The sequence below is a fragment of the Sardina pilchardus genome, chromosome 15 (assembly GCF_963854185.1).
Source record: "Sardina pilchardus chromosome 15, fSarPil1.1, whole genome shotgun sequence".
In the NCBI taxonomy this organism is placed as follows: domain Eukaryota; kingdom Metazoa; phylum Chordata; class Actinopteri; order Clupeiformes; family Clupeidae; genus Sardina; species Sardina pilchardus.
The window spans coordinates 5,960,709-5,987,907 of record NC_085008.1 but is presented as its reverse complement, the minus strand read 5'-3'; the positions used below and the strand labels follow the sequence as shown (position 1 = coordinate 5,987,907).

At 41.4% G+C, this 27,199-nt stretch overlaps 4 protein-coding genes across 5 annotated transcripts in view; 3 read left to right on the top strand and 1 right to left on the bottom strand.

The window, feature by feature from the left end:
- The window catches only part of abca7 (ATP-binding cassette, sub-family A (ABC1), member 7), a 29,877-nt gene extending 21,721 nt beyond the window's left edge, over positions 1–8,156 (top strand). The window contains exons 33-49 of the mRNA XM_062515558.1: positions 20–125; positions 267–341; positions 451–620; positions 1,396–1,573; positions 1,959–2,074; positions 2,300–2,444; positions 2,707–2,830; positions 3,235–3,364; positions 3,635–3,758; positions 3,957–4,019; positions 4,177–4,283; positions 4,571–4,712; positions 5,015–5,149; positions 5,346–5,449; positions 5,569–5,661; positions 5,997–6,240; positions 6,843–8,156. Coding sequence (XP_062371542.1) covers positions 20–125; positions 267–341; positions 451–620; positions 1,396–1,573; positions 1,959–2,074; positions 2,300–2,444; positions 2,707–2,830; positions 3,235–3,364; positions 3,635–3,758; positions 3,957–4,019; positions 4,177–4,283; positions 4,571–4,712; positions 5,015–5,149; positions 5,346–5,449; positions 5,569–5,661; positions 5,997–6,240; positions 6,843–7,427 — 2,641 coding nt within the window. The 3' untranslated portion in view covers positions 7,428–8,156. The remainder of the gene's footprint in view (positions 1–19; positions 126–266; positions 342–450; positions 621–1,395; positions 1,574–1,958; positions 2,075–2,299; positions 2,445–2,706; positions 2,831–3,234; positions 3,365–3,634; positions 3,759–3,956; positions 4,020–4,176; positions 4,284–4,570; positions 4,713–5,014; positions 5,150–5,345; positions 5,450–5,568; positions 5,662–5,996; positions 6,241–6,842) is intronic.
- A 604-nt stretch (positions 8,157–8,760) lies between these two features.
- On the bottom strand, positions 8,761–12,560 carry LOC134058304 (uncharacterized). 2 transcript variants are annotated; one of them, XM_062515559.1, is made up of 4 exons: positions 12,504–12,560; positions 10,914–11,592; positions 10,670–10,752; positions 8,761–9,055 (listed from the first exon to the last, which is right to left on the bottom strand). In XM_062515559.1, exons 1-4 carry the CDS (start codon positions 12,518–12,520, stop codon positions 8,875–8,877), a joined length of 960 nt encoding a protein of 319 aa, XP_062371543.1. In that variant the 5' UTR covers positions 12,521–12,560; the 3' UTR covers positions 8,761–8,874. The 2 variants fall into 2 exon arrangements, with proteins under 2 accessions (XP_062371543.1, XP_062371544.1); XM_062515560.1 differs by lacking the exon at positions 12,504–12,560 and adding an exon at positions 11,721–12,193.
- On the top strand, positions 11,935–21,142 carry r3hdm4 (R3H domain containing 4). Its single transcript, XM_062515561.1, has 8 exons — positions 11,935–12,142; positions 14,869–15,023; positions 15,329–15,447; positions 16,690–16,804; positions 17,044–17,129; positions 17,770–17,855; positions 18,065–18,120; positions 18,288–21,142. Exons 1-8 carry the CDS (start codon positions 12,093–12,095, stop codon positions 18,389–18,391), a joined length of 771 nt encoding a protein of 256 aa, XP_062371545.1. The 5' UTR covers positions 11,935–12,092; the 3' UTR covers positions 18,392–21,142.
- Positions 21,143–21,446: 304 nt separating this feature from the next.
- On the top strand, positions 21,447–25,812 carry LOC134102378 (G-protein coupled receptor 54-like). The gene is made up of 5 exons (XM_062556463.1): positions 21,447–21,663; positions 21,758–21,882; positions 22,092–22,227; positions 22,759–22,997; positions 25,462–25,812. The coding sequence occupies exons 1-5, from the start codon at positions 21,447–21,449 to the stop codon at positions 25,810–25,812; spliced, it is 1,068 nt and encodes a 355-aa protein (XP_062412447.1).
- Positions 25,813–27,199: the final 1,387 nt, after the last annotated feature.

Here is a 27,199-nt window from a genome sequence, read left to right as displayed (position 1 = left end):
GTCTCTGACCCCTTTACAGGTATGGAGGCTTCTCTCTGGGTGGGAAGGCCTCACAGCCCATCTCAGAAGGCCACTACCTGGATGAGCCTGTCATGGCCATCAGATCACGCTACAGAGTACCTGAGGTATCTACTAAACAGCCATAGCATCTCTAGCTGCCGTGTTTGTCATTTAGTTCATGTCGGTCGGTGCCTTTTTTCAGTTGATTTTGATCCCTCTAGTTTTTATTTTCTTATCGTGTACTCTCTCTTGTTTGGTGTCCACAGAACAGTTCCTTTGACAACCTCCTCCACAGGCTGCCAGGCTTTCTAAGCGGCCTGAACCGCGAGCAGAACGTGAAGGTAATCCGCCGCGGAAGAGCCTCGTCGACCGAGATCAGCCTCTTCCTGCCGTGCGTCGGCAAAGAAGCTCGCTGGCTCGACGTTAATCCTTATCCGCTTCCTCCGCCAGGTGTGGTTCAACAACAAGGGGTGGCATGCCATGGTGTCCTTCGTCAACGTGCTGAACAACGGGCTCCTGCGCGCCAACCTGCCGCCCGGCGTGGACAAGAGGCTCTACGGCATCACGGCCTACAACCACCCGCTCAACCTCACCAAGGAGCAGCTCAGTGAAATGGCCCTGTAAGCATCCGGCTTATCTTGTCGCTGGTTTGTGTGTGTGTGACTTTCCTCTCCCCTTTGTCCTCCTTCCTGTCGCTCCTGTTCTTTCTGCTTTTCTCTGGCGCTTCGTTATCACAGACATCTGAGAGCAATATCTCTGTCTCCTGGGGGGATCACAGCTCAGCTGGCCCTGCTCCCGAAATCTAATAGGCAGACTTGACATATTTATAATGCCGAGACCAAGAAGCAGTGTGGGTGTATTTCAGGGTTGGTTTTATATTTTTACGCTACATTACCAGATGAATTCAAGTGCATGTGAATATTGTTAGGAATGTGCTGCAGCATGAAAATGTTAAAGACTTAAAGTGGGGTCATTTTAAGAGGAGCATAACATTTGAAGCCACAAAAAATCCAGAAGCCGTTGACGTAGCAGTGATACTGAGCTCCTGCTAAAACAGGAAACATTTGGTTAACAACATGGTAGCTGACTACAAGCGAAGTGAAAGTATTAGTAATATTGCACAGTTTAGATAAGGGACACATACTGTACACAAGGACACAGTATTATTTCCCTCTTTTAATTCTCCCATCATGCTTTCTTTCTTGACAGTTGGTCTGTGCAATAGAAAAGTCTAAATAACTACTGATCTCATGAAACTTTTTTTCTCTGTTCACAATGATTTAGTCATACAGTGTAGGTAATGATGCTGTGGGGTGGGTAAACTTTAGGGATATTGATAGACAGATATCTACTATTCTAACTTTGACTTTCTAACTATTATCTACTTGTGACCAGGATGACTACCTCTGTGGATGTACTGGTGTCGATCTGCGTCATATTTGCCATGTCCTTTGTGCCGGCGAGTTTTGTGCTCTTTCTGATCGAGGAACGTGTCAGCAAAGCCAAGCACCTGCAGTTTGTCAGTGGAGTGAAACCGGTCCTGTACTGGCTGGCCAACTACACCTGGGACATGGTCAGTTTACTAAGACTCAGTACTTGCTAGTCATCAGTGTTCAACATCACTGCTACATTGTTGTAGGTTTATTTTTTTTTTTTTCATGAAAATTCCATGATTGAAAAATTACAAAATAGCGAAACATGACGAAGGATGTGTTCAGATTAGCGTTATTTTTTGCCGCTGCCAGTATATGTTTTACATTATTATCTTATGGAGTAGACGTGTTCTCAAAAAATCTCTGTTTTTTTTTTAACGCTGTTGCCGCAAAATGTTTTGTCTTCAAACTTTTACATTTATAGTCATTGCTTTACATTTGACAGCATACATTACTACACCGTTGTAAGTGTAGCCATCTGTAAGAAATAGCTAGATAATAACAAATGCACCATTTCTCTTGCAGCTCAACTACTCTGTGTCAGCCACCATGGTGGTGCTCATCTTCATCTGCTTCCAGCAGCAGTCCTACGTCTCGGAGACCAACCTGCCCGCTCTGGTCCTGCTGCTTATGTTCTATGGGTGAGAGACTCCCCATCACCACCATCTTGCCAGACAGACAGGAAATCATCCAAGACACCCCCCCCCACACACACACACACACACACTGCTTTGTTTCATAACATTGATGATGTTTTGTTTCTCTACATGCACAATATTCTTCTTATATTAATAGCAACTATATTTATAGCAACACACAGTGCTATGACAGTGATATAACAGTGACCCCTGTGACCCTCTCCACAGCTGGTCCATCACACCGCTCATGTACCCGGCCTCTTTCCTGTTTGAGGTGCCAAGCACAGCCTACGTGGTCCTCACCTCCGTTAACCTCTTCATTGGGATGAACGGTAGCATTGCCACATTTGTCCTCGAGCTGTTTGTGGATCAGGTATGTGGGTGATGATGAGGGATGTGGGTGATACTCCCTGAGTTCTAAATATAGAGCAGGTTGTGCAGTACATCATATTTGTCTACCAAATTTACTGTAAGCAGTTTTTCAGTATGTCTAAATATGTGTGCCAAGTCATGTTGTTATCTTTGTGCTGGGTCAAGTGTACTAAGTCCTCCAGGGGGTCAGTGTGTTTTCACATTCCTTCGATGCCGCGGAAGTAACACTCCGCTTCCTCCTGTTTTATGTGCTTGCTTCCCAGCATTTAAATGACGTCAACAAGATTCTGAAGAAGGTCTTCCTGATTTTCCCACACTTCTGCCTGGGTCGAGGGCTCATTGACATGGCGAAGAATCAGGCCATGGCTGATGCATTTCAGAGACTCGGTGAGCCATGACGGGGAGTGATCTCTAAAAGCCCCGATTTAGAAGATGCCCAAGGGCAGATTACTGGAAAGTTTGGCGCTCTTAGGTGTTCAACCCAAGTCAAGAATTGTTCAAGTAATTAGAGTTGTAATGACTGGATAACATGTACTGTCTAATGAGCATGCAGATTTATGGTGACAGAGGAGGAGGTTCTACTTTATCAGCAGTATGCCCTTATATGTCTCTCCTGTCTCTTGACTACCCTGTGTTTTCATGTTGTTGTGTCAAAATTGCTTTAAAAAGCTTAAAATGTTCACCATGTTGTAAGTCGCTTTGGTTAAAAAGTGTCAGCCAAATGTATTGTAATGTAAAATTAGTCTGCAAGTTTTTCTCACTTTTTTCTTTTTTTCCTCCTATATCTGCAGGTGCCAAGAAGTCACTAGATCCACTGGAGTGGGATTTTGTTGGGAAGAATTTATTTGCAATGGCGGTTGAAGGAGTGGTGTTCTTCATATTCACTATTCTACTACAGTATGGCTTCTTCTGCAAATTCAGGTACAATAGGCATCTGCTGGCATCTTTAATGGTATACCAAACAGCAGGCATCTACTTATTGCACACCTCGCCAAAAAAACAATTTCAAACCATAACCTGCCTTTAGGCCTGTTTATCAACATACTTCAAAAGCTGTCAATACAAATAGTGTCACAGTATAGAATAGAATATACTCTCCATAACAAAATATGTGCTATTAATGTGGTGATACCAGATACACTGTTCCAAATGTGACGTTTCCCCGTTTCCTCCATTTCTCTGTGGGCCCAGGCCCTGGTCTGACCCAGTGCTGCCCCCTCTTGGCCCAGAGGATGATGACGTTGCCAAAGAGAGAGACAGAGTACGCAACGGAAGAGCACAGGGAGACCTACTGTCCATGAAAGACCTGAGCAAGGTAGGCACATGCAAAATATAACATGGGCAATTTAGAAGTTTATGTCTGTTTTTCTGGTGGAATGCAATTTACAAATCCGCTGTTACTGTTAGAAATGCCACCACCAACACAACTGCAGATTGTTGCGTGTGGACACCATATTGCCTCTGAGTAATGCCCTGGAGGTAATGGCTAACAAACAGTCTTTTGGTCGTGCAGATATACAAAGCAGGGAGGAAGCCAGCTGTGGATCGCCTGTGTCTGGGGATCCCTCGTGGGGAGGTGAGTGACTGCTGCATTCTACTCTCTCTCTCTCTCTCTCTCTCTCTCTCTCTCTCTCTCTCTCTCTCTCTCTCTCTCTCTCTTTTCTCCTTTCATAAACTCTGTAGCTCTCATGAAGACAGTTCATAAAAAAGTCTGTTCATGTCTTCTCTGTCAGTGTTTTGGTCTACTCGGAGTGAACGGTGCTGGGAAGACAACGACATTCCGCATGCTGACAGGAGACACCACTATCACCCATGGAGAAGCTTATCTCAATCAGTTCAGGTACTGGATATCACACCAGCACCGATAGGAGTCGCTTCACTCACTCATTCAGTACACCTATCCAACCTTTTTGAAGCTGTTGTCCTAGGTACCATATCTTGTATTATGTATTAATTGTAATAACACATAATCGTATGAAGTATTTTGATTTTGATTTTTGCAAGTGTAGGACTTGATATGAACGCATACGATGGACTATTCTGCTCCTTGACCCGGAGTGTGAAGCCTGTGTATGTTGGATGAGGCCCTGATCAGCAGGCTGAAGCGTGTTGTTTGTGTGCCCCCAGCGTGCTGACGGAGATGGAGCGGGTCCATCAGCTCATGGGCTACTGCCCACAGTTTGATGCCATCAGTGACCTGCTCACAGGTCGGGAGCACCTGGAGTTCTACGCCCGCCTGCGGGGGGTGAAGGAGGAGAACGTGGCAAAGGTGCGCATGGGTTTGTTATCTGTGAGAGGAGACGCTGCAGTGATGTCAACATGGTCATCATGGGTTTTTTTTTTCAGCGATGTATCAACATGTTTTTGTTGTGCTCGTCCAACATTAAAGTGAGTTTACATTTAGTAAAGACACATTTAGTGAGTAGTTGAGAAGAGGTTTGGGCGTTTTGCATGGTTCAGATCAGATCAGGTTGAGATAATATGAGCATGTAGAGCAGATTAACATCGATATTGTCCGCCATACTGCAGATAAAAAGCGAGACTCAGACTGGTCAATACTCTTTCCGTCAGGTGGCCGACTGGGGCGTGCGGAAGCTGGGTCTGATTCAGTATGCTGAGCGGGAAGCAGGAGGCTACAGCGGGGGAAACAAACGCAAACTCTCCACTGCCATTTCCCTGATTGGAGCTCCTCCAGTGATATTCCTGGTAAGCCCACGATGATTTACAAGAAATCAGAAGAAATCTGAAAACTAATGCAAATTAAAAACATCCAAAATTTGAAGTCAAAGTATACTGTTTTATTATATTATGCATTATGTGTGAGCTAATAAAATAAAAAATGAACGGCTTCCAAATAAAAGGTGTAGTGAGATGAAATGTGGTGTTCTGTGCATCATGTCAGGATGAGCCGACCACGGGCATGGACCCCAAAGCCAAGCGTTTCCTCTGGAACTGCATCCTGAGTGTCGTCAAGGAGGGCAGAGCCGTGGTGCTCACCTCTCACAGGTAGATATGCCTCCCCATCCACCGTCACGGTCTCCAAACAAACACAGATTAGTAGCTTTTAGACTGAAAGACTAGTGTTGTTGCATAATGACTTAACCTATCATTGTTTGCTTCCTTAGCATGGAGGAATGTGAAGCCCTATGCACTCGGATGGCCATCATGGTGAATGGCAGGTTTCGGTGTCTGGGGACAGTGCAACATCTCAAGAACAGGTAGAAATGGATTATCATTCCATCTGTCTTGTCGCCAAGCTAGTGTATCCCAAAATTCTGCTGAACCCTAACTTTATAGAATCACTGTTTTACTTATTCCAAATGCAGCATTATTGATGTGACAGTTCATTTGGCGAATTGATGTACAAGTACAATGTGGCCCAAAAACTGAACTACTTCATGCAAAAATCTAAAACAAATGTGACATTCTAAAGAACACATCACATAATAGGATATTCAAGCAAGCAGTGGTATAATGACTTATAATTCGACTGAAATATTGATTATAGAAATGCGACTCGCTCTCATCTCCCCGCTCTCTCGTCTCTTGTCAGGTTTGGGGACGGCTACACGATCATCCTGCGGCTCTCCATGCCCTCGCAGGAGCCCTGCCTGGTGGACTCCTACCTCAAACGGGCCTTCCCGGGCATCGAGCTGAAGGAGAAGCACCAGAATGTGCTGCAGTACCAGCTGCCTTCGCATGCGTGCTCTCTCGCCTACGTCTTCGACGTGCTCTCCAACAACTACGAGGAGCTGGGCGTGTCCGACTACTCCGTCTCTCAGACCACTTTGGACCAGGTGAGTGAGACGAGACCCACACTTTCCTTACTGTTGTCTTCAGCTATGCCAGTTGAGGATTTGTTTGCATATGCACATTTTTATACACAATATTTGAATGAATTTAGCCATTAAAATCAACCTGTTTGATGATTTAAAATGACAGCATTCTGTTTATTAAAATACTGAAAGGTTGGTTTGACACCATACTCATTGAGTCTGTGTGAGATGGTGCAATGATGAGAATATGTTCATCATGTTTTTTTTTCAACCATGTATCACTTCAAGCACTACTTTTGTACAAGCACATCCAACAATAAAGCAAAGCATGAAATTAGCCATTAAAATCAACCTGTTTGATGATTTAAAATGACAGAGGACAGCATTCTTTGTTTATTAAAACACTTCTATATGAAAGGTTGATTTGGCATCTATATGTGTAAAAGTGTAAAGTGAAAGTTTTACCTGCATGCAGTTTTCCCTGTAATGCTATTTTCCAGCCTACTTACAACCACAACAGTTATCACTCACATCTGTCTGAATTCGTAGTTACCAAATGTTGGTCTGACTCATATTAAATTGGCCACAGTGATACCTAAGAACATATTTCTCATTTCGTACAGGTTTTTGTCAACTTTGCTAAAGAACAGAGTGATGACGACCAGCTCAGAGAGGTGACGGTAAACGGTGCTGTTCAGACCACTCAATCCAACCGGCTGCTACCAAGCCGACCAGTAAAACCAACAACCAGTGGACCCACGTCACCAACCAGGTCTCAGACGAGTCAGTCTTCCCCACAACACAAGGCAGCTGTCATCACTAGCCAGTCGTCATCTCCCACCCGCGAACCCAGCCGGTCAGAGTCACCAAGCCAGAGCTCTCATGCCGGCCAGTCCTTCTCACCTGTCAGGGCAGCTCAACCTAGCCAGTCGCCGACACTCGGTGTGGCAGCTCAACCATCCCGGTTACCCTCCCCGAGTAGGGCAGCTCAACCCGGTGGATCTCCCAAATCGCCCAGGTCCGGGGTCAGAGAGGGCCCCTCCGATGGGGCAAAAAGCAAGGGCAAGGACATCCCAATGACAAGACTGCCAAAGGCCAAGAAAGAATCCTCAGGCAACAAGTCAAAACGTAAAGGAGAGGCTTCAGAGGACAGCAAAGATCCCACCAAACTTTTCCTGGTTGCAACCACGCAAGACAGTGAGGTCTGAGGAGAGTAGGCTCGCTTGTGAAAAACGGACAAAAATGGGTCGTCTGTCGGGGTGGGAGTCCTCCAAAGTTTTAGGTCTGGTGCCTTGTTCATTATCCATCATCGCTGTGCTCCATATCACTGTGTCCCCCCTGGCTCTTTAAGGCCATTCATGTAGTTGTAACAATTTATTGGTAAATCCTATAAGGAAATCTTCTACTACGATTTCAGGAGGAAAGTATAATGGCTCATACATCCGCATGCTGCAAACAACTACTGTACCAATGCATTCCCACAAATCCCAGTCCTTTTGTTACTGAATGTTTCCATAATCTGATGCACTTTGAAACAGAAAATGATGTGCACTATCTGACCGTTTATTTTTTATTTTACTGTAACTATTATGCTGGGTTTTCTGATTACTTCTGGCCTACATGTACATAGTGGTGTACAACTGATGTGTAGCTCATTTTAAAGGAGTAGTACTTATGTGTGTGTATACACACACTTAGCTTTTTTCACTTACCTCCAAATATGGTTGATAAACTTACATGTGGTGTCCAAATTTTGCCTCTTAGGACATATGCCAACACTTTTTATGCAACGTATTATCAGCGCCAAATGGCATTGTTTGACTAATATTATTTGTCAAAGAAAAGTATCAGTTACATTCAATTGATCTACATGATCATGAGAATCAACTCAACCTTTAAAGACAAAACTTAGATTGGTGTTGGCAGAGTAAGACCAACATTTATTTCAACTTTTACATTGTGGAATTTAGATTTTACAAATCATGGCAGTACTACATACTATGCGAGATATCATGAAAAAAAAAATAGTCTACTGGACTGTTTTACAACTCACTGTGTTTTAGGCTATGGTAATGACTTCAGCAGTTTACATTGACATTGTTAGCTTACATTAAAGATCAGTCGTTACTGACAAGTGGGCAAGATTTGGACATCCAACATAATCTTGATGGATATGTGAATTGAGGGGAAAATTTGGCTAAACCACGTCTTCCGCTGAGTTACTCCATCAAAACAAAAAGCCTTCATTAGGTCAGTTTTGATATGTTTCATTTTTTTTAAATCTATTTTTCTGTCCGTTTCATGAGTGTCAGATGAGTGGTGAACCCTATGCGCTGCATAATGCTGCACTCCTTTTTTGGGAAATGGGATCTGTTACCATGTCGAGCTGCGTTAGCATGTGAAGACATAAAATAGAATGTACTGAAGGACAATGTGTTTAAATAGTAATATATACTTGACTGTGGATGTAGTCATTTATCTGTGTTCAGAAAGTATGTCTATATGGAAAGAATATTTATGAATAAATATTTAATACTTAAAACATTTCCTGGAGATACATTTGCGTGTGTTCCCTGTGTTAGTGTGTATGTGTGTGTGTGTGTGTGTGTGTGTGTGTGTGTGTGTGTGTGTGTGTGTGTGTGTGTGTGTGTATACTCAGTGGAGTTTTGATTTGTTGACAGCCCAGGGGAAATTATGTGCTTCCTTATGAAAGCGGAGGATAGCGAGCTGATTCACATTCTTCTGGAGAGGAGGACTGCAAGACATCCTGGCCGACATCTCAGTCATCTCCCTTTGAGCTCGGGGTAGCTTGATCTCAGGAAGTTTTACTTTGCCCCTGAAGAAAAATGGGAACATTTAAATGTCCATCGTGATTAGTAAAGCACAGTACCCTCGGCCTTTGGTAAAGTTTACTAAAAACATATATTTAAAAAATCATCTTTTGGTGATTTATTGTAATCTCACAATGAAAACAATAAGGAAAAATCCATCCTTGAAGGGAGGGATGATCCGTACATCTAGTTCAAGATAGATCATTGTCTGAACAACTAAGGTAAACAAAGTGACCAAGAGGCTAGATCCCTTAGTCCTTTTTCAACATAGGAAAGACAAGGGGATACACTACATTTAAATAAAAAGAACATGTGTTGACATGTTCACACACACACACACACACACACAGTATGGAGGATGGTAATAGCGGCGAAAAATTCCAGAAGAACCACTGTTGGAGAGTTACAGAAAAGGGTCACCAAGTCCCCAAAAAAACTCGTTAAAAGTGACCCCACTGCTATAGATTATTTAGAGGGCATGCCAAGTAAGCCTTTCCAGTCATCTAATTACACATGTAAATGGCAGGAGTTACTGGAATTACGAACTGGGGAGATTTTGTAAAGACGAATGGTCTAAAAATCCCTTGGCTTGTATTCTCCAACTTTATGGGGTGTCATAGGAAAATAAAAGGGAGGCTTAAGAAGGTACTACACACAGGGGTGCCAATGTTGTGGGCGACATGTTTTTTTTAATATATTCTATACCTGTCTGTTGGGTACTGTATCTATCTATTCAATCACAATAACATACATTAACATTGTTAGTAGTGTATTTGACTGTATGTAAGATTTTTAAAAGGAGCCTTGCTTACTAATATTCACTGAGTTTGTTTGTACATAAATATTGACAAATGTATGACAAATATGCCCTATGCGTATAATGTGCTACTGTATGTCAACTTGTCAAGCTCCTCACAAAACTTCTGAAAACTTCTCGAATCTTGAACATGAAGTAGGCTACAACTTTTAAAAAGTCTCCAAAGCTTTTACAGGTCAGAACACTGTCCTCAAAGCCAGCCAGAAGTGCTCCTACTAAATTGATCTAGGATAATTGTTTTTCAGTTGCCTCCAAATGTGACACAAATGACAGTGCGCTCAGCCAAATTGAGTTGGCTTGTGGGAGCAAATTGGTTTGGATGCTCCTCGGGTAGGGACTGCAGTCGCACTTAAGCCCTCACTGGGGCAAACGACCTGCAATCATTCAGAAATTGCCCTGTCATCTCTCTGGTCAGTCTGACCCAGCCTTTCTCTAGGCCTACTGCTGGAAATGAAGCTAAATCTACCTTTACTCTATCAAACCTTCATTATACTACATGTCCATCTCCTCTTCCACTTGGTTCACGTAGTCCAGAGTTGAACATGTTTTTTTGGTTAAACTTAATTTAATTGATTACTGATTTTGGATGTTTCCATTATTTATGATACTTCAGTGTGGAGATATTCGATTGGGAAGATAAGTGGACTTTGTTTAATGAAAAAAAAATAAAAAAAGTTGAGGATCAACACACACAAACGAATCCTAATTATCAATTCCAATAAATAGGCCTATATTATCCTGGCCCACACCCATCAACCAAAGTCATTTCATTGAACAAATTAATTCTTCTCAATCCACTTACCTGTCCAGTTGCCTTTCCACTCTCTCAATGAGCATTTGGAAGCTTGACACAGAAATATCAGGGAGCTGCAACTGTGGTGCCATCTGCAAATAGGCAACGTTATCACAATAATAGTTACTTTTTTATTTTTACTTATTATCGATGCAATGTAACGGAAACTATCTTTCATGGCCTGTTATGACAAGGTAAGAGACCAAATAGTCAAGGTCATCTCAATATTACAATATAACATCAAAGTGCATACATTTTGGCTCAGGATATTCTTGATGACATCAGTCTGCAGAAATCTTGGCTTTGACTCTTCACATTCCTTTTCTATTTGTGATTTAGAATGACCAAAATCCAGAGGATGCTTTTCTGCAACATCAATGTGTGGCAGTGTGCAGCATGGTTTATCAGAGTTAGATGCTGGAAGAGTGGATTTCAGTGGAGGCAGCATGATTTTATTACTCCCCATGGGTTTATCCTGGTGTAATTTGAGTTTTTGATTAATAGTCATGGATTTGACTTCTTTCGAATGTTTATCAGTTTTTATTTCATTTGAGAGTCTGATTTCTTCAATTTTCAGATCATCATAAGAAATGTCATTTTGGTCCATTTTAAGGGGTTCAACAGCCATGGACAGGACAGGCCAAAGGTCAACAGATATTTTCAAAATTGAGGAGGCACTTTTGTCTGCAGATGGGTTAGATGACTGAGACTGCTGGGTGGGCCTGCTGGTAGGGCTATTTGAGTCCTTGGGCATCAGGTGTGTTTCTGTGGGCCTAACCGAGCCGTGGCGCCGTTTAGTTTTCCTCTTCGGTACACATTTTATTGATTCCACCATCATTAAATCACACACAAATGTACTTCGACCAAAAGGAACTTGAGACTCAACGACTTCTTTCAAACTACATCCCTTCCTTCTCTGCATTATTTTATACCTGGAAAGACAGCAGACAAGAAACAATGAGTCTTTCGTACGATTACGAATAAAATGTATGACAACAGAATCCACAACGAAAGGCTACACATTAGCAAGCCTGGTTGCCTATCCTAATTGGCTACTTACCCCATCGCTTAAAGACATTTGATCGTCAATGTGATTAACCAAAAAAAGTATTTGTCATTTGAGCTGTTGTGCCTGATCATTTAATTCATCTCAAGGAACGTATTTTCAAAGAAAGAACGATGCATAGGTCGCTGAAATGACTTGAGGCACATAACTTTTCTCCAACACACAGGTTTACTGGGACGCAGTCAGCCTCGTTCTGAATCGCTTCCTCTTATTTGGTCCGTGTGCCGACTGTGGCCAACTTCTTCGGAGAGACGCTAGGGTGTCTTACTAAGGTTACCTTTAAAAACAATTTTGCAGGCGGTCGCGCGAGACGTCTTTATTTATTTTCACAAGATTTGCTGTGCACAGCTTTAGTAACTTAGTAGGATGGTTGTGCTAACCAACGACAATAACAATGCCGATGAACGGGACTTAATGTGAGTGGGTAACATTAACGTTAGCACAACATATTCGACCAGTAGCGTTATAATGGCAATGTATTGCTTTGTTTTTTCCTTTGCATGCATCAAATGGTTTGTCATGTGGCAGTACACCTATATAAGTGTTAATCTTCTTGTCAGTGTCCTAGCTGTTGGTTAAAGGTCGCAATTACAAACGGTATTAGCTTTCTATCTAGGCAGCTAGCAAGTAAGCCTAACGTTAACCCTCTGTTTAGCTCGTTGTCTAACTGACCGAACAGTATAACGTTAACGTTACATATATAAAGGGCATGAGGAACTGCCCTTTGATACAGAAACAAGTATCGGTGATGATAGTGTTAGATGAGCAGTACGTAACTGTATTGTTGGCGACATTTAGCATTGTAAACAGTAATGTTTTTTTCTGGTCGGCGGCTACCTAACCATAGCTAATCAGCGAGTGCTAATCAGAGAGAGAGAGGCAGTCTACGGTAGCCTGACGTCCTTGTTTACTACAGCCAGACGCTGTCTCCAACGTTCTACACTTTGTTACGATTGTATGAGCCCAATCTTTGATATTACCAGTGAAATGTAGTGAGAACTACACATGGGTCATTCCACCTCAATTCAACAAATGCCTTCTGCTTGACCATCTCAGATTTCCTTCAAAATTTTACCACCTGAAGAGTAACCATTTAAACTGACTTAGCCAAAATATTAGATTGGTATACCTAATACATCCAGAGAAAAACGTTTTTGAACATGGTACCCCCCTTCTGATTTTTGGCACATTGGCGCCCTCATCTAAATCTGCAGCAACGTTCAGATGTCATTATCTCAAAAAGTGTTCAAGCTAAAGACTTCACATTTTCTGGGAATAATGATTGCTACCTATAGATTCCACATATTCATTCGTAGGCCGTATGTATTGATACTGACTGTGTTTCAATCTTGTGAAATCAGAAGAAAAATGGCAGATTTTTTTTCAACCCCCACATTGGGTGCTCCATTACACAATTTGTAAACAAAATGTTTGACAAATGGTTATGTCTCTCTACAGAAGTGTTTAAGCTGTCTTTGAAAAAGTAATTAAGAGGTGTCTATATTGCTTTTTTGTTGGAAGTATTGTAACACAAAACTGAAAAATAATCAATTTGGATGATATTGTTTCTCCCCATTACAGAGGTATGACACGCTATACCAATGAATTGAACACATCTCCAGAAAGAGTATGAAATGGGCTTTCAGACTGTGAAATTTCAAGATGGTATTATGGCTGCAGTTATTAAAAAACATTTTTTTAATATTGGTCTATTACAACAATTAGCGTTGCTTTTTTGTGCTATTATTTAATGATTTCATAATCCTTGTCTTATTCCTAAGTATCAGATGTTTATGTCTCATACTGTTAAACATTTATATTTTCATTTACTTGCTGAGTGATGAACTAATAAAATATTTCCTGTATTTCCGAAATAAATTGCTGCGGTCACTATTTAATGCCACTAGATGTCACTGTTCAATTTCATGGATATCAGCAATGTGTTGTTATAGTAGACCAATATTTCAAAAATAACATTTCAATAACCATAGCCATAATACCATCTTGAAATTTCACAGTCTGAAAGCCCATTCCATACTCTTTCTGGAGATGTGTTCAATTCATTGGTATAGCTTGTCATACCTCTGTAATGGGGAGATACAATATTATCCAAATTGATTGTTTTTCAGTTTTGTGTTACAATACTTCCAACAAAAAAGCAATATAGACACCTCTTCATTACTTTTTCAAAGACAGCTTAAACACTTCTGTAGAGAGACATAACCATTTGCCAAACATTTTGTTTACAAATTGTGTAATGGGGCACCCAATGTGGGGGTGAGAAAGAAATCTGCAATTTTTCTTCTGATTTCACAAGATTGAAACACAGTCAATGTCAACACATACGACTTACGAATGAATATGTGGAATCTATAGGTAGCAATCATTATTCACAGAACATTTGAAGTCTTTATCTTGAACACTTTTTGAGATAATGACATCTGAACTTTGCTGCAGATTTAGATGAGGGCGCCAATGTGCCAAAAATCAGAAGGGGGTACCATGTTCAAAAATGTTTTTCTCTGGATGTATTAGGTATACCGATCTAATATTTTGGCTAAGTTAGTTTAAATGGTTACTCTTTAGATGGTAAAAGCTTGAAGCAAATCTGAGATGGTCAAGCAGAAATTTTCTCTAAAATCCGTTGAATTGAGGTGGAATGACCCACATGCAAACCCTAATTTGTCACAAATAGGCAAGCAAGAAGTCGTGCCATAACGTTACATTTTTTTTGTGTCAGATTATCGGGGAAATGTTGACATATGTTACATTTTCTCAGCCAGTATCTGGTTCTATTTCTGTGGCAGCAGTGCATTTAATGTGGGCGGGACTTTGAAACATAAACCCACTGACCCATTTCTTTGCAGCTGTGGGCAAACTAGGCCCAAGATTAGGGCGTTTTTGCTTCTTGAATAAACAAGAAGTATTCACTCAATGTATTATCACTCACTGGCATAAATACTGTATTGTGAATCCATGATTTTTGCTCTATATTTGCTGGTATGGATTGGATTGCATTTCGTGTGCATATTGACATTCTGTTTGCAAAAATGTAGATTTTGTTGGTGCATCAATTTTTCTCTAAATCCAAATGAAAGAGTTACTTCAATCACTCATCACAGTTTCCACATTTTCTTGTCAGCCTAATCGAGGAGCCTCCAAGGTCTCTGCCTAACTCTCCGGCCAAGCGTGTCTCGCCAGCCAAGAAAAAGCAATTCTTCATCAACCAAGCAATCCGCAACTCAGACCTCATCCCTAGAGCAAAGGGCAAGAAGAGCCTTAGAAGACTAGAGAACAGTAAGCTACCTTACAATATCTTGAGATTATGGGTGGCTCTCAAACTCTCCTCGATCCTTGAGGCTCGTTCCCACTGATCTACAGTATAACTAACACTGGATAGACTATCCCATTGTTGCCGCCCCATCCTTCTTTATCTAGATCAGTGAGGACGAGGATCGAGGAAGGAAGGTAGGGTGTATAAAATACCAAATGAGAGGCACCCTATGTTTTATCTAGTTTCATCCGCTTTGTACTGTAAGGCCTTAGAACAGAAGTAAGGCTGCAATGAGATTTTAACCCCTCCATACTGTGATGCCTCATAGCTCGCTACCTGGCTAATCTCCTGGAGAGAGATGAATGTGTCAAAGAGGAGGGCGAAGTCTGTGACTCTGCCATCCCCACCATCTTCACTGAAGCCTGCACCAATGGGAACTATGCTGAGGTACAACTAAATTGTTGTATATTATATACATGAATAAGTATATTTTTCGGGATTTTTGCTTTCATTGAGGTAGGATAGTGAGTAGAAAGATCGAGACTATCAGGAAGTAAGTGAGATTGAGAAATGAGATTGGGAAAGTAATGTAGAAATGGGATAGTTAAGCCTGGTGCATACTGATAGAAATGATTTAACTGAAGGGCCATGAACCCTCCACTGGGTGGGCATAGTCAACGTGGCCAATTACAGTGGCGCAACCAGACTCTTATCAGAATTTGAGTCCAGTAACATTTGGATTTGTTTACGAGGTGTGTTTCAACCTTTCATGGAAGTCAGCCCTAATTTACCCCACCCGCAACATTTGAGGGTTGGGAAGTGTCTTAATCACCTTTTTTCGGTTCTTCTTTAAAGTTATTGCAGTGTAATTATCTTGTATAACAGACACAAATGCGCAATAAAATAAAAATAAACATGTTATTTCTCCAGTGACAGCGTTTCTGTTGTTAACAAAATGATCTCAATCTCAAGTGATTTGAATGACTGCTTCATGGTTGCTCATCTGCCCATCATCGTGTAACACCTGCCCAAATGATTTGATTGGCCCGGACATATCTCAACCAGGCATATAGGCTTCTCAATGCAGCGACTCTGGTCCGAATTTCCTGCCCTCAAATGTTGTGGGCGGGTTTAGTTCGGCGGACTTCCAGGCTGGGGGAAATTACCAGATTAATTGGCATGTAAAGCCCAATTCACACCAAAGATTCCCGACGCAACGAGACCAAGTTGCAGCGGTGTGAGTTAGAAGTTGCACATAGTTGCAAGCCGTTGCAGAGCATTCAACATGTTTAATCGCAGTCGCAAGGTTTTAGAACGTCGCGGCTCATCTCGTCTCGTCAGGAATCTTTGGTCTGAACCCTACTTAAAGGGACACTTCACCGATTAGCATTAAGCTTTGTATCTTTAGAAAACCAGTCATGTTTTTGAATGGTCGTGCATCATTCCCTCATTTTGCCTTGAGATGGGAGAAATACGGATTTCAATGTTGGACTGAAATCCGTATTTCTCCCATCTCAAGGCAAACTGAAGGAATGATGCACGACCATTCAAAAACATGACTGGTTTTCTAAAGATACAAAGTTTAATGCTCATCGGTGAAGTGTCCCTTTAAGGATTCATGTGAATGGAAGTATTATGTATGTTGTTCAAGTGTATTTCATGTTGAACATATCTATGTGTCTCCACCAGACATGGAGTGATTTCATGAATCGCTCCGGAGAGGAGCAGGAGAAACTGTTGGCTCTGCTGGAGGAGGAGGCCAAGAGGACCTGTGCCAACCAACCACCCAAGGACCAGAGAGAGAGTAGGTCAAGCTTTATCAGATGCTTTTCTCATTCCCTTTGTTTAATTTCTTGGGTCATTCTCCATGTTTACACAAGGGAGTCCTTTCATACTGGTCTCATGTCACTTTTTATGCTGTTCACATTACATGCATAACTACTTTGTGTTGTACAGGTGTTGCTGCTGAATTAAGCAGAGACAGATTTGAGTTTGGCATAGTTTTGTCAGACTACTCAGTTGTGTTGTCTTCATTCCTTACAGTCAACCCTGCCTTCAGTGCTCAGGACTGCTTCCAGAAAATCGACCGCAGGTTGCGTGTTTGTCTGAAGCGGAAAAATATCCCAATTGTGAGTCATCATTTTAGCACATCTGAAAATCTAATGTGATTTGCCCTAAGTTCTTTTGGTGCCTTGGGGACCAAGCAAAAAATCTGGTTAAGCACAAAGGTTGAGAAATGCATAATGAACAAAACATGAGTGTACAGGCATAACAACTCATAGGAATGCCTTAGAAGGGAATGGAAAACAGTAATGTCACCTCAAGCAGCCATGTGTTACATCAGAAATCCATTTCCCCTCATAGTATCATTCTTACTGTGCGTTCACACCGCCGGCGACTTGAGCTTCCAAAGATTCCGGAAGTCATTCATTTTCAATGGAAGCCGGCTTCTCTCAGCTGCCAGCAGCGACCAATCCGTCGGCGTCGCGTTTTGGGCGTCTTGAGCGACTAGAGAAAGTTGAAAGTGGTTTAACTTTATGGTAATTAGCTATGACGCGGTTCAGCGACCAAACGACCAGCAACGAACATAGAATGCTACTACGTCAAAGCAGCCAAAGCATCCAAGCTTCCCACGGCGTCCTTTACACGGCGTCCAGAACGATTTTGGAAGCTCAAGTCGCTCTTGGTCTGAACGCACAGTTAGTATCTCAGTAGCATTGCTGAAGGCAGCCGTGACTGCAGAATCAGAACAGATTGTCGCTGTTTCAGGGCACCCTGGAGGTCATTGAGGAAGATCTGCTGCGTTTTTTCAGGGCTCAGCCCCACTCTGTTTACATCACTAATCTTCAGAGCAGGTAAGGGTGTTGCTTTGTCCCACCTATGCAGCCTTGTCGAGGAATTGAGGAATGAGGAATTCTGGAGCATGCTGTAGATGTCCCAGATTTATGGCGTTGTACTGTCTATGTGTGTTCTTCACGAAGAAAAAGCTTCTGTGCTGAAAGTAGACTGATGAAGGAAAATCACATTTTACAGTAATAACATTTCTGTTTTTCTTAATCCACAGCTATGAAAGGTTGTTGCTTCATGCCGTCTGCCAGTACATGGACCTCATCTCCCAAAGTAAGTGCTGTCTAGAAAGTATAAATGAAATGTAGCATGTCCCCATAAATCAGATCAGCACATGTCATGCACACACATAGGCAATTGAAGAGTGGCCTAGGGAATGAACACTCTACTGTACCTGTAGTGTAAGTCTGACAGTGACCATTCCGAATGGTTTGCTCTAGGTTCTGACTGTAATGGGGCACGCCAGACCGAGGTGAAGAACAACCAAGAGGAGTTCCTGCCACCCCATCCCCTTCTGTCCACTTACCTGGGCCAGATGAGCTGAGAGATGGACAGGACAGAAGATGAGTGAGGAGAGGATGCATGGCCATAAGGAGTCACCCTCGTCTCATTAGCCAGTAGTATCACTGAGGAAGCAGCTTTATTAGGAGATTGGGCTTTTTAAGTAGGATTCTGTCAATACTGAAATTCTGTATTGATGGATGCTGTATTGATAGGTTTAGCTATGTATTTCACAATATTTCCCTTTGGACATACACTCATGATGGTGCGCATTGTCAATAGGTCAGTAGATTAGGGAACATGTCTCTAGTGGCTGGTTCCTATACAGAGGCCGCGTTAAAGCAACACAAAAAGTAAAGGTCAGAGAGTAAATCATTATTAGTTTGGTTTCATATCACAGGGCTGCATGTCTGTCTTACAAAATGACCATAATCTCCCACACAGACCCGATTATCTTCTAGAGAAATCTACAAGACCTCTATATCAACAAATGATTTGATTCATCTTTTGACATGACCATTTCTCTCTGAGAGTGCCCCTTTAAGGTAGTACATGTGTAGAAAAACAGTATTGGTTGGAGGGCTCACATCTCCCACTCACTTCCTGTTTCTCCATTGTAAAAAAGTCAAAAAGCCAAAAAGAAAAACACTCTTGAAGGTGCAACACATAAGATACCATCCTCCGACATACATACTTGCACAACAAACTTAGCATGATGTCTCACTGGCATTATAGATAGGAAGCACTTATCAAAAGACACAAGATAGGAATAGCACAAATGTTTGCATGAGTAGAGGAGCCCCAGGATGTAATAACGTGACATAATGCACAGCATTATATATGAACTGCCAGTAAAGTAGTAATGTAGGTGTTCAAAAACAATACTTTGCATCGTTCACACAGTGCCAGTATGCAAAACCTATATCAACAATGTTATGTTTTTTTAGGGCCCATTGGTGATGGAGAACCTACTACTTATTGAAGCCAGTTATAACTGCAAATAGTCATTGCAATATTGTATTCATAATACGTTTATTTGCCTCCCTGATGACACATACATAAACCATTTTAATCTAAGCAAACCATGCTTTAAAAGAGCCTAGTGCTCAATGCTTACTTATGATGTGCGTTTGTTTAATTTACTTTTAATTCAGTAATTTGAACAATTGGAATTCTTTCCAGAATCCTAGAAGTTAATGTAAGTGAGTTTTCTAGCAAGCTTCTGGTGCATTTGAATTCAAATGCACAAATGGGAGCCCTTGGACAAACTATCCACCATCCCCTGACTACAACAAAACAAATGCCCTTTGCTAAAGTTTTTCCAAAAATTACTACATGTCTAATATCACATAAAACACATATTTATGTCTGTTTCACCAGCGCTGTGCTCATCTGTTTCTGCTTAACTTGGGAGAAATTTGGGAGTACGGAGATGTTTGATCTCATCTTCTGTCCACTTTATAAATCATCTCAAGTTACCCTTTCTCTCATCCAAGTTTCTTAGCTCAGGGTTTTGTTTATTTAATGTGTATTCTCTCCAAGTGAAGTGTCGTTCTGCATTCAGTCCGATTCAAAGGCTTCCATGCCGACAGTTATCTGACCTAAATGGTCCATGATTGGGTTATGGTACCTCTTAAATTCTGTACACAAACCTCAACACAGCACCACTGCCACTACCAAGAGGCCTCCCACATATCTGATGCATCTGTTTTGTATAGGCCTACTATACCTACATCAAAACATGGTACATGACACAATGGATGTCTGATGAGATACTTGGGCAGTGCATAAACACCTTGATGGTACCCAATTTTCTTATTTCCCTCATGAACACAGATATGTTTCGATTCGGTCGTCATTTCATTCTAACTCGATGGGCCAGTGTGCAAGCCAGTTGTGTCTGATTCTGCTACTTGCTCCATATTAGAATGTATACCATAGATAGAATCTTACCCATCAGGTTTACAACAGCTCTGAGGGAAGTTGCCATTATCTCTTGGTACTTGAAATCACGCGGACTAACCCCTCCTTTGAGCTGTAAGGTGCTGTGTTATTTGTACAGAGACGAGCACCTCTACATTGGGTGCATACGCCAAAGTGGTTGTGTTTTTCATTCCGTGTGACACGTTTGTACATGCAGATATGTATGTGTGTGTGTGTTTATACATTTATACACTTTAAGCCTTTACAACCAGAGTCAGTGGTTCAGTCAACCGTTGTTTCATGTCGGAGAATATGTTTTTTTTTTTTTTTTTTATCATTAACCAAAGTTTGCAGAGTGTGTGATCATAGTGTCTCAGGCATCATTACACCCTTATGAATGTTATCTGTGGTGTGATATCCGTATTTTAAAAAGTGCATTTATGGATGGGCCTACACATTACATTATGAACTTAAAAAAAATACCCCAATATGTAGCCCTTCTATTCACAGGCAGCTGTGATTTAGCAAATAGTCAGTAATAACTTTTTACTAGACATGTTTATACATTGCATCCTCCTTTTTAAAATCACACCTGTACACAGTATGTGCCAATAGAAGATGAATAGTCACACTTTGTATGATTATAAGCTTTAAGCTGTCTGTATGGTTGTTTTAATATATGAGATGCTTATATGTATGTTTGTGACATTGGTGTGTATTTATATTGTACAAGGATAATGGAGTGTGGGTTTAATTTAAAATGCTTGAATTTTAAGCAATCACAACATTAAAATGAAACTCTTGACAGGATGAAAGCCATGTACTCATCAATATCCTCATTAAAATCTGAAATCAGTTTGAAGGCTGTTAATTGTTGTTGTTGTTGTTTCAATTGATTGTACTGGAATTCTGGCATCTAAAATTGTATCACAGCAGTGACTGTTCCAAACGTTCACTAAATGTTCACTATGCTTCTTAAAACAATATTCTTCTTCCATAGATTTAATTATACCCCTCCGGTGAATAACGCCCGTCGCCCCCCACCCACTCGCGCACGCAATTCCTCTGTTAAAACCCCTTTGCACCTGAGAGACTAGGTGCAGCTGACGGACAAAACTAAGACAGGCACACATGCGCATCTGTGAACCATGGAGAATTCAGGCTTTGTATTGAATATGTCAGTTCTCTTATCAAATGACTCGGAAACGTATTGCAAGTTGGATATTTGTACCAACTATTCGGCACCATATGAGTCTGCGTTACTGGTCGATGCCTGGCTTGTGCCACTCGTGTTTGTTATTTTTATGATCTTTGGAGTGTGTGGAAACTCATTAGTTCTTTATGTCATATACAAGCATAAGAAAATGAGGAGTGCAACAAACGTTTATATCGGTAAGTCTGAATTAAATTATTCCTAATAATTTATTGGCAACACTTTGAGCTATGTTACCTATTTATTTATACAACTGTGGATGTATTTCTTTAGCAAGCCTGGCTACAACGGACATTGTTTTTCTGGTCTGCTGTATACCATTCACTGCAATGCTTTACCCTTTGCCAAGTTGGGTCTTCGGGAACTTAATGTGCAAATTGGTGAGCTACATCCAACAGGTAACTTATGTAGCCCAACGTTTTAGGATTATTTTTTCCTATTAAATCTTTGATATCGAATATCTAGGACCAATGCTGTTGACAATGATTTCGCACACTAAATAAGTTAAACAATTGGTTTGCCATTCACCCTGTGCCAAATCCTCCGAGGTCTACCTGTACACGTGCAGTTTTAATGGTACATTAACAGTGAGTGTTTATGTCGACAGGTGTCTGCCCAAGCCACGTGCGTAACACTCACCGTGATGAGTGTGGACCGCTGGTACGCGACAGTGTATCCCATCCGTTCTTTACAGTACCGAACGCCAAGGCTAGCTGCTGCAGTCAGCCTTGGCATATGGATAGGTCTGTCATTGTACCATCGCCTGCTGGCTTAGGCCTCTACACTGTATCCCGAATATATCTCACAATAATATGTGCGTTTTGTAGCTAGAATTTAATGAAGCTTTTACAATAAAAGGTTATTTTTGTTAAGGTAAAGTAATAAACAAAAAAATGTATACTGAATACTTCGTAGGCTACTTAATATGATTCATATTTTCACTTCAAGCCCACGTTGATAGGCTAATCTCATATATTAATGTGATTCATAATTTTGCTGTTCAGCATAACAATTAGCACAATTTAGAACGTGTTAAGATAACCAGTGTATAATTGATTTGTTCATATGTTGGCCAATTTTAATCAAAATTACACCCATGCTCAAATCCTAATATTTCATCAAACACCTTGATTACATTGGTAAACACTTGATTCATGCATATGTCTCAGTTTGTCACTATCTTTAATTTTGTATGCTGTATATAATCTTTTTTCCATGCCTGAATATCTTGGAAGGCTTGCATGAAAATCCAAATATTCCTGCCTTTCTGTCAGGGTCTTTTCTGCTGTCCGTTCCAGTGCCTTTGTACAGCAGAACCATGGTTGAGGAAGGGCATGGCCCTCGGGTCTTCTGCACCGAGACCTTCCCTACTGCGATGCACCTGAAGGTTTTCATCTTGTACAACTTCCTGGCTGTGTACCTGCTCCCCCTCTTCACTATCTGCGTGTGTTACTGGCTCATGCTCTACCAAATGGGCCGTCCCACCGTTGAGCCCATTGACAACAACTACCAGGTCTCTGTATGGGACCTTTGAGTTTTCTTCTTTGTTGAATTGCATGCAAAGCACTTACAGTCATGGCCAAAGGTTTTGGCAGTGATGCACATTATGTGGTTCGCAAACTTTGCTGCTTCAGTTTTTGTGGTGGTGATTCATATTGTTTGTAGTTTATTGTGCCGCACGATCAGTTTACTACTAGCATATTACTAGTAATTCTAGTAATTACCAGGCAGGCATGCTGCAGAGAAACTAGAAGCATGGAAAATAAAAGAAATGTACAGAGTGACAAAACATTGATTTTTTTTTGTGGATACTTTCCTTTGTAGCTTTCCCATGCGTTCACAGATAGCCTTTGAGCTGGACAATACAGTAACTCCACTCCTGTGCTGCTGAAAATGCAAAGCAGCAAAGTTTGCAAGCTACAACATTTGTGCCACTGCCAAAGCTTTTGGCCATGACTGTAATAGTAATCTATTTAAATGTTAAAGGGCCAGTCCACGATTCTGATCCAACACAACTTTTGTGAAATTAAGTAAATTGCCCCTCACAGTCCCCTAGCTTTCTGCTCTGTGTGTGCAAGTCCAGTCTGTAATGGGAAACAAAGTGTCTCAGAACAGCCATCAAAGTCCTTTTAGGCAAGTCCTGCCACTCTCCAACACTCTTTGGGCTCTTGCCGGGCATTTATTTTGGGCAGAACTGCACGTGCACGAGGCTTCACGACACCATCCTTTTTCCAGCTGTGAGAATGCATCACATGATTGGCACGATGCATTCACATGTCGACTTTTAGCAGCAGAAATATCGGAATATGTGTAATCAAGGCTGGGTTAACCCTGCCTATAACCTGCTGGCACATTTGGATTTCGCTTGGCAGCGCAGGCTGGAAACCTGCACATCTATCTCCCCTGCTTCCTGTCCACAACCTTTGGCTCCAATCACAAACTAGCTTATCCAAAAGACGCACCGGATCGTTAGTCTGATTGGTTGAATGGCTATCCAAACGTACGGAATCATTTGAACGATGCCCATTGATCACGCCTCTTGTGCAGTAGAAGTAGATCGTAGACTCCTCAGACTAATGTTCAATCTTAAAAGATTGAGCTTAGTATGGTGATAGCCAGACTAGACAATTGCTATATTGGTGTTACAAACTAACCCCATACATTTCTATAGGAGATTCTTTGAGTACTGTGTCTGCTCATTACAAAAAGTCTCTGAAGCCATTCACTGTTCTAGCCAATCAACACATTTCATTGCACTGGTCAGGAGTATGTACTGTAGATCAAATGTAATTTGATTGGCTATTCAGCTCAAATATCACTAATCTCTTATACTAGAATCACAGACTGTAACTTTATGTAGTGTTTCTGACTATAAACTATGTGTATGCATGATTTCACTGATCTTTCCATACATATCTTTCAAAATGCGTGACATACACATACACACACACATACACATACACTGACCTACAGTACAGCCCACATACACATTATGGTGAATTGTAAGAGAGGCAGAAAGGTTGGCATACATAGAATGACTATTGAAAAGAATCCCATGCCTAATGAGAATTATGGTGGAGGGGTTGTGATATTGTGGGGTTGTTTTATTCCCAAGGGTCTTGGGAATACAATTGGCTTATTGAACACAAAATCATGCTTCTGCCATTGCCATCTCAGTCCCCTGATCTAACTACATAGAAAAACAGTGGTGTGAGTTAAAGGGCCAAATGCATGTGTAGACCTAGGAATCTAGACCATCTGAGGGATTGCGTACAGATGAATGGCTTTAAATCTCTTGCTTTGTATTCTACAACTTAAAGGGGCATCATAGGTGAATATTCTTGGCTGTTTGGTAAAGGGAGTCTTAAGAAGGTGTTACAAACAGAGGTGCCAATAATTGTGGGTTATCTACTTTTGTCAAAAGTATTAATTAATTAGTATTTCTTTAGGCCTATGAGTTTTTCCTTTTTCTCAGAATATATTTCCTTCCCTTCAAGGTTAGATTTCTCCTCATCGATTTCATTGTGAGAATACATTTACAAGCGGATTAGTCTCTTTATATCTGCTTTTAGTCAACTTTAGCAAAGGTGCCATTAATTATGGAGGGTGCTGTATAAGGGGACACAAAAAAATAGGTTTTTCATGTGTATGCCATTCAGTTTCCAGAAGGCACCAGAAACTAAACTAAACAGTTGTTTTTGCCAATGTCCTCTAAGTAAGGAACTTTGAGTTTCTGGTGTACACGAGACCGTATCTGGTGTGCATGCAAAACTTTCTGGGGCACACAAGAATTTTTTTTTTGTACATCCCTTTAGGGACCCCACTCTGAGACATTTCTGTGTCCCAGAAATGGACTTAACACTTGTCTTACAACAGAGTATGAACTTACTTAATATCAGTGTAAGCAACTGACAGACTGTAACGTTTATTATTCCACCTGGCTCCTTATCTCACCCCCACCCCCTCACCTTGTGCAGCTGCAGGTCCTGACCGAGCGCTCGGCGGCCTTTAGGGCCCGCCTGTCACGCATGGTCCTGGTGATGGTGCAGCTCTTCCTGCTGTGCTGGGGCCCCATCCAGCTCTACATCCTGGTGCGGGCGTTCAGCCCACACTTCCAGTACAACTACTGCACCTACAAGCTGAAGATCTGGGCGCACTGCATGTCCTACCTTAACTCCTGCATCAACCCTGTTGTGTACGCCTTCATGGGGGCCCACTTCCGCAAGGCCTTCCGGAGGACCTTCCCCTGCCTGTTTAAGCAGCGCGTGGCTGCTGCCCCACCACCACCCAACAGGAACGCACACACTGAGATGCAGTATGTGTCATAGGATGCCTCTACACAACTGCCAGCATACTTGTTGATATATGACAAATATATACAGTATATATATATATATATATATATATATGATATATATATATATATATATATATATGATATACCAATGGGTCAGCACCCGCCTACACTTACATGTAGTTTCTAAAGATGTGAATGTTACCTTAGTAAATAATTATAGTAAAGTATTAGTCCTCACACACACGCACGCAAGCACACACGCACACACACACACACACACACACACACACACACACTACTTAAGTGGTATTTTCTTGTAGCCCTATTCCTAGAGTTTAAGAAAAATCATGTTAACAAGAAATTAACTCACTGCACTGTACCTGGTCGACCACTTTCTGACCGGTACGCAGTGGTGGACGTATTACAGGTGAAATTGGCCGTTGGGCTGGTACAGGTTGATCGATACTAGCCCATGAACAACCCCCCTATTTAGACCTAATACTATATGATAATATGGCTCAACACATAAGTGAACTTGTGGACTAAATTATGGTATAACATGTCAAATTCTTTGTGTTGATACCCAACTTGCTCAATATTGACCACTTTTTGTAGCCGGACTATCACCAGACCAAGCTACATTTTTTGAGTTGAATATTAGTCTGGGGAGTCTGCGCTGTCTTTCTATTTCACAAGAGGTGTGATCAATAGGCATAGCTCAAATTACTGTATGCTTGAATAGTCCTTCAACAACAACCAATCAGACCATGGACCCCCTCCTAGCCCATAATACAGATTTGGAAGGTACCCCAGTCTGTCATTTATGTTTGAGCTTTGAAAATGGTATCAGTTACCGCCATATTGTACAGCCAGTTGCATCATCGTGTCTGATGATACTGATCAGAGATGCAAAAGTGAAATGGCTAGCACACTTTCCAGGAAGTAGGCATCACATCGGATCCTGTCAGTGAACATCATGGTACGGGAAGAGGATAAAAATGGCCTTTCTTTCAAGTATACTTAAATACCACTAGGTGTCAGCAAAGTTATTGAAATTACGGAACATCCTCGGAATTTCGAGACTTGCTAAAACGTAGCCATTTGTTTGGCTTTGTTAAACAAACAAAAAAACAAAAAAAAATTGACAACAGCCTGAAACCAATTGTCTACACCTTAATAAAACGAAATACTACTTTCATATGTAGCTTACAATACTGGAGTGGACCATTGGAGCATGGCAGGGCACTTGAGGTCAGAAAGATTTCGTCCAAAACTTGCTGACCAAATTCATATGCATTCTGAATTGAACGGCTTCATACTTAACATACACTATCAAATGCGTCAAATGGCGCAGCTCTTGCGAACAGCTTAGATCCTGCTTGTGTAAAGGCATCCTCCAACAGTGTGATTAAAACGTC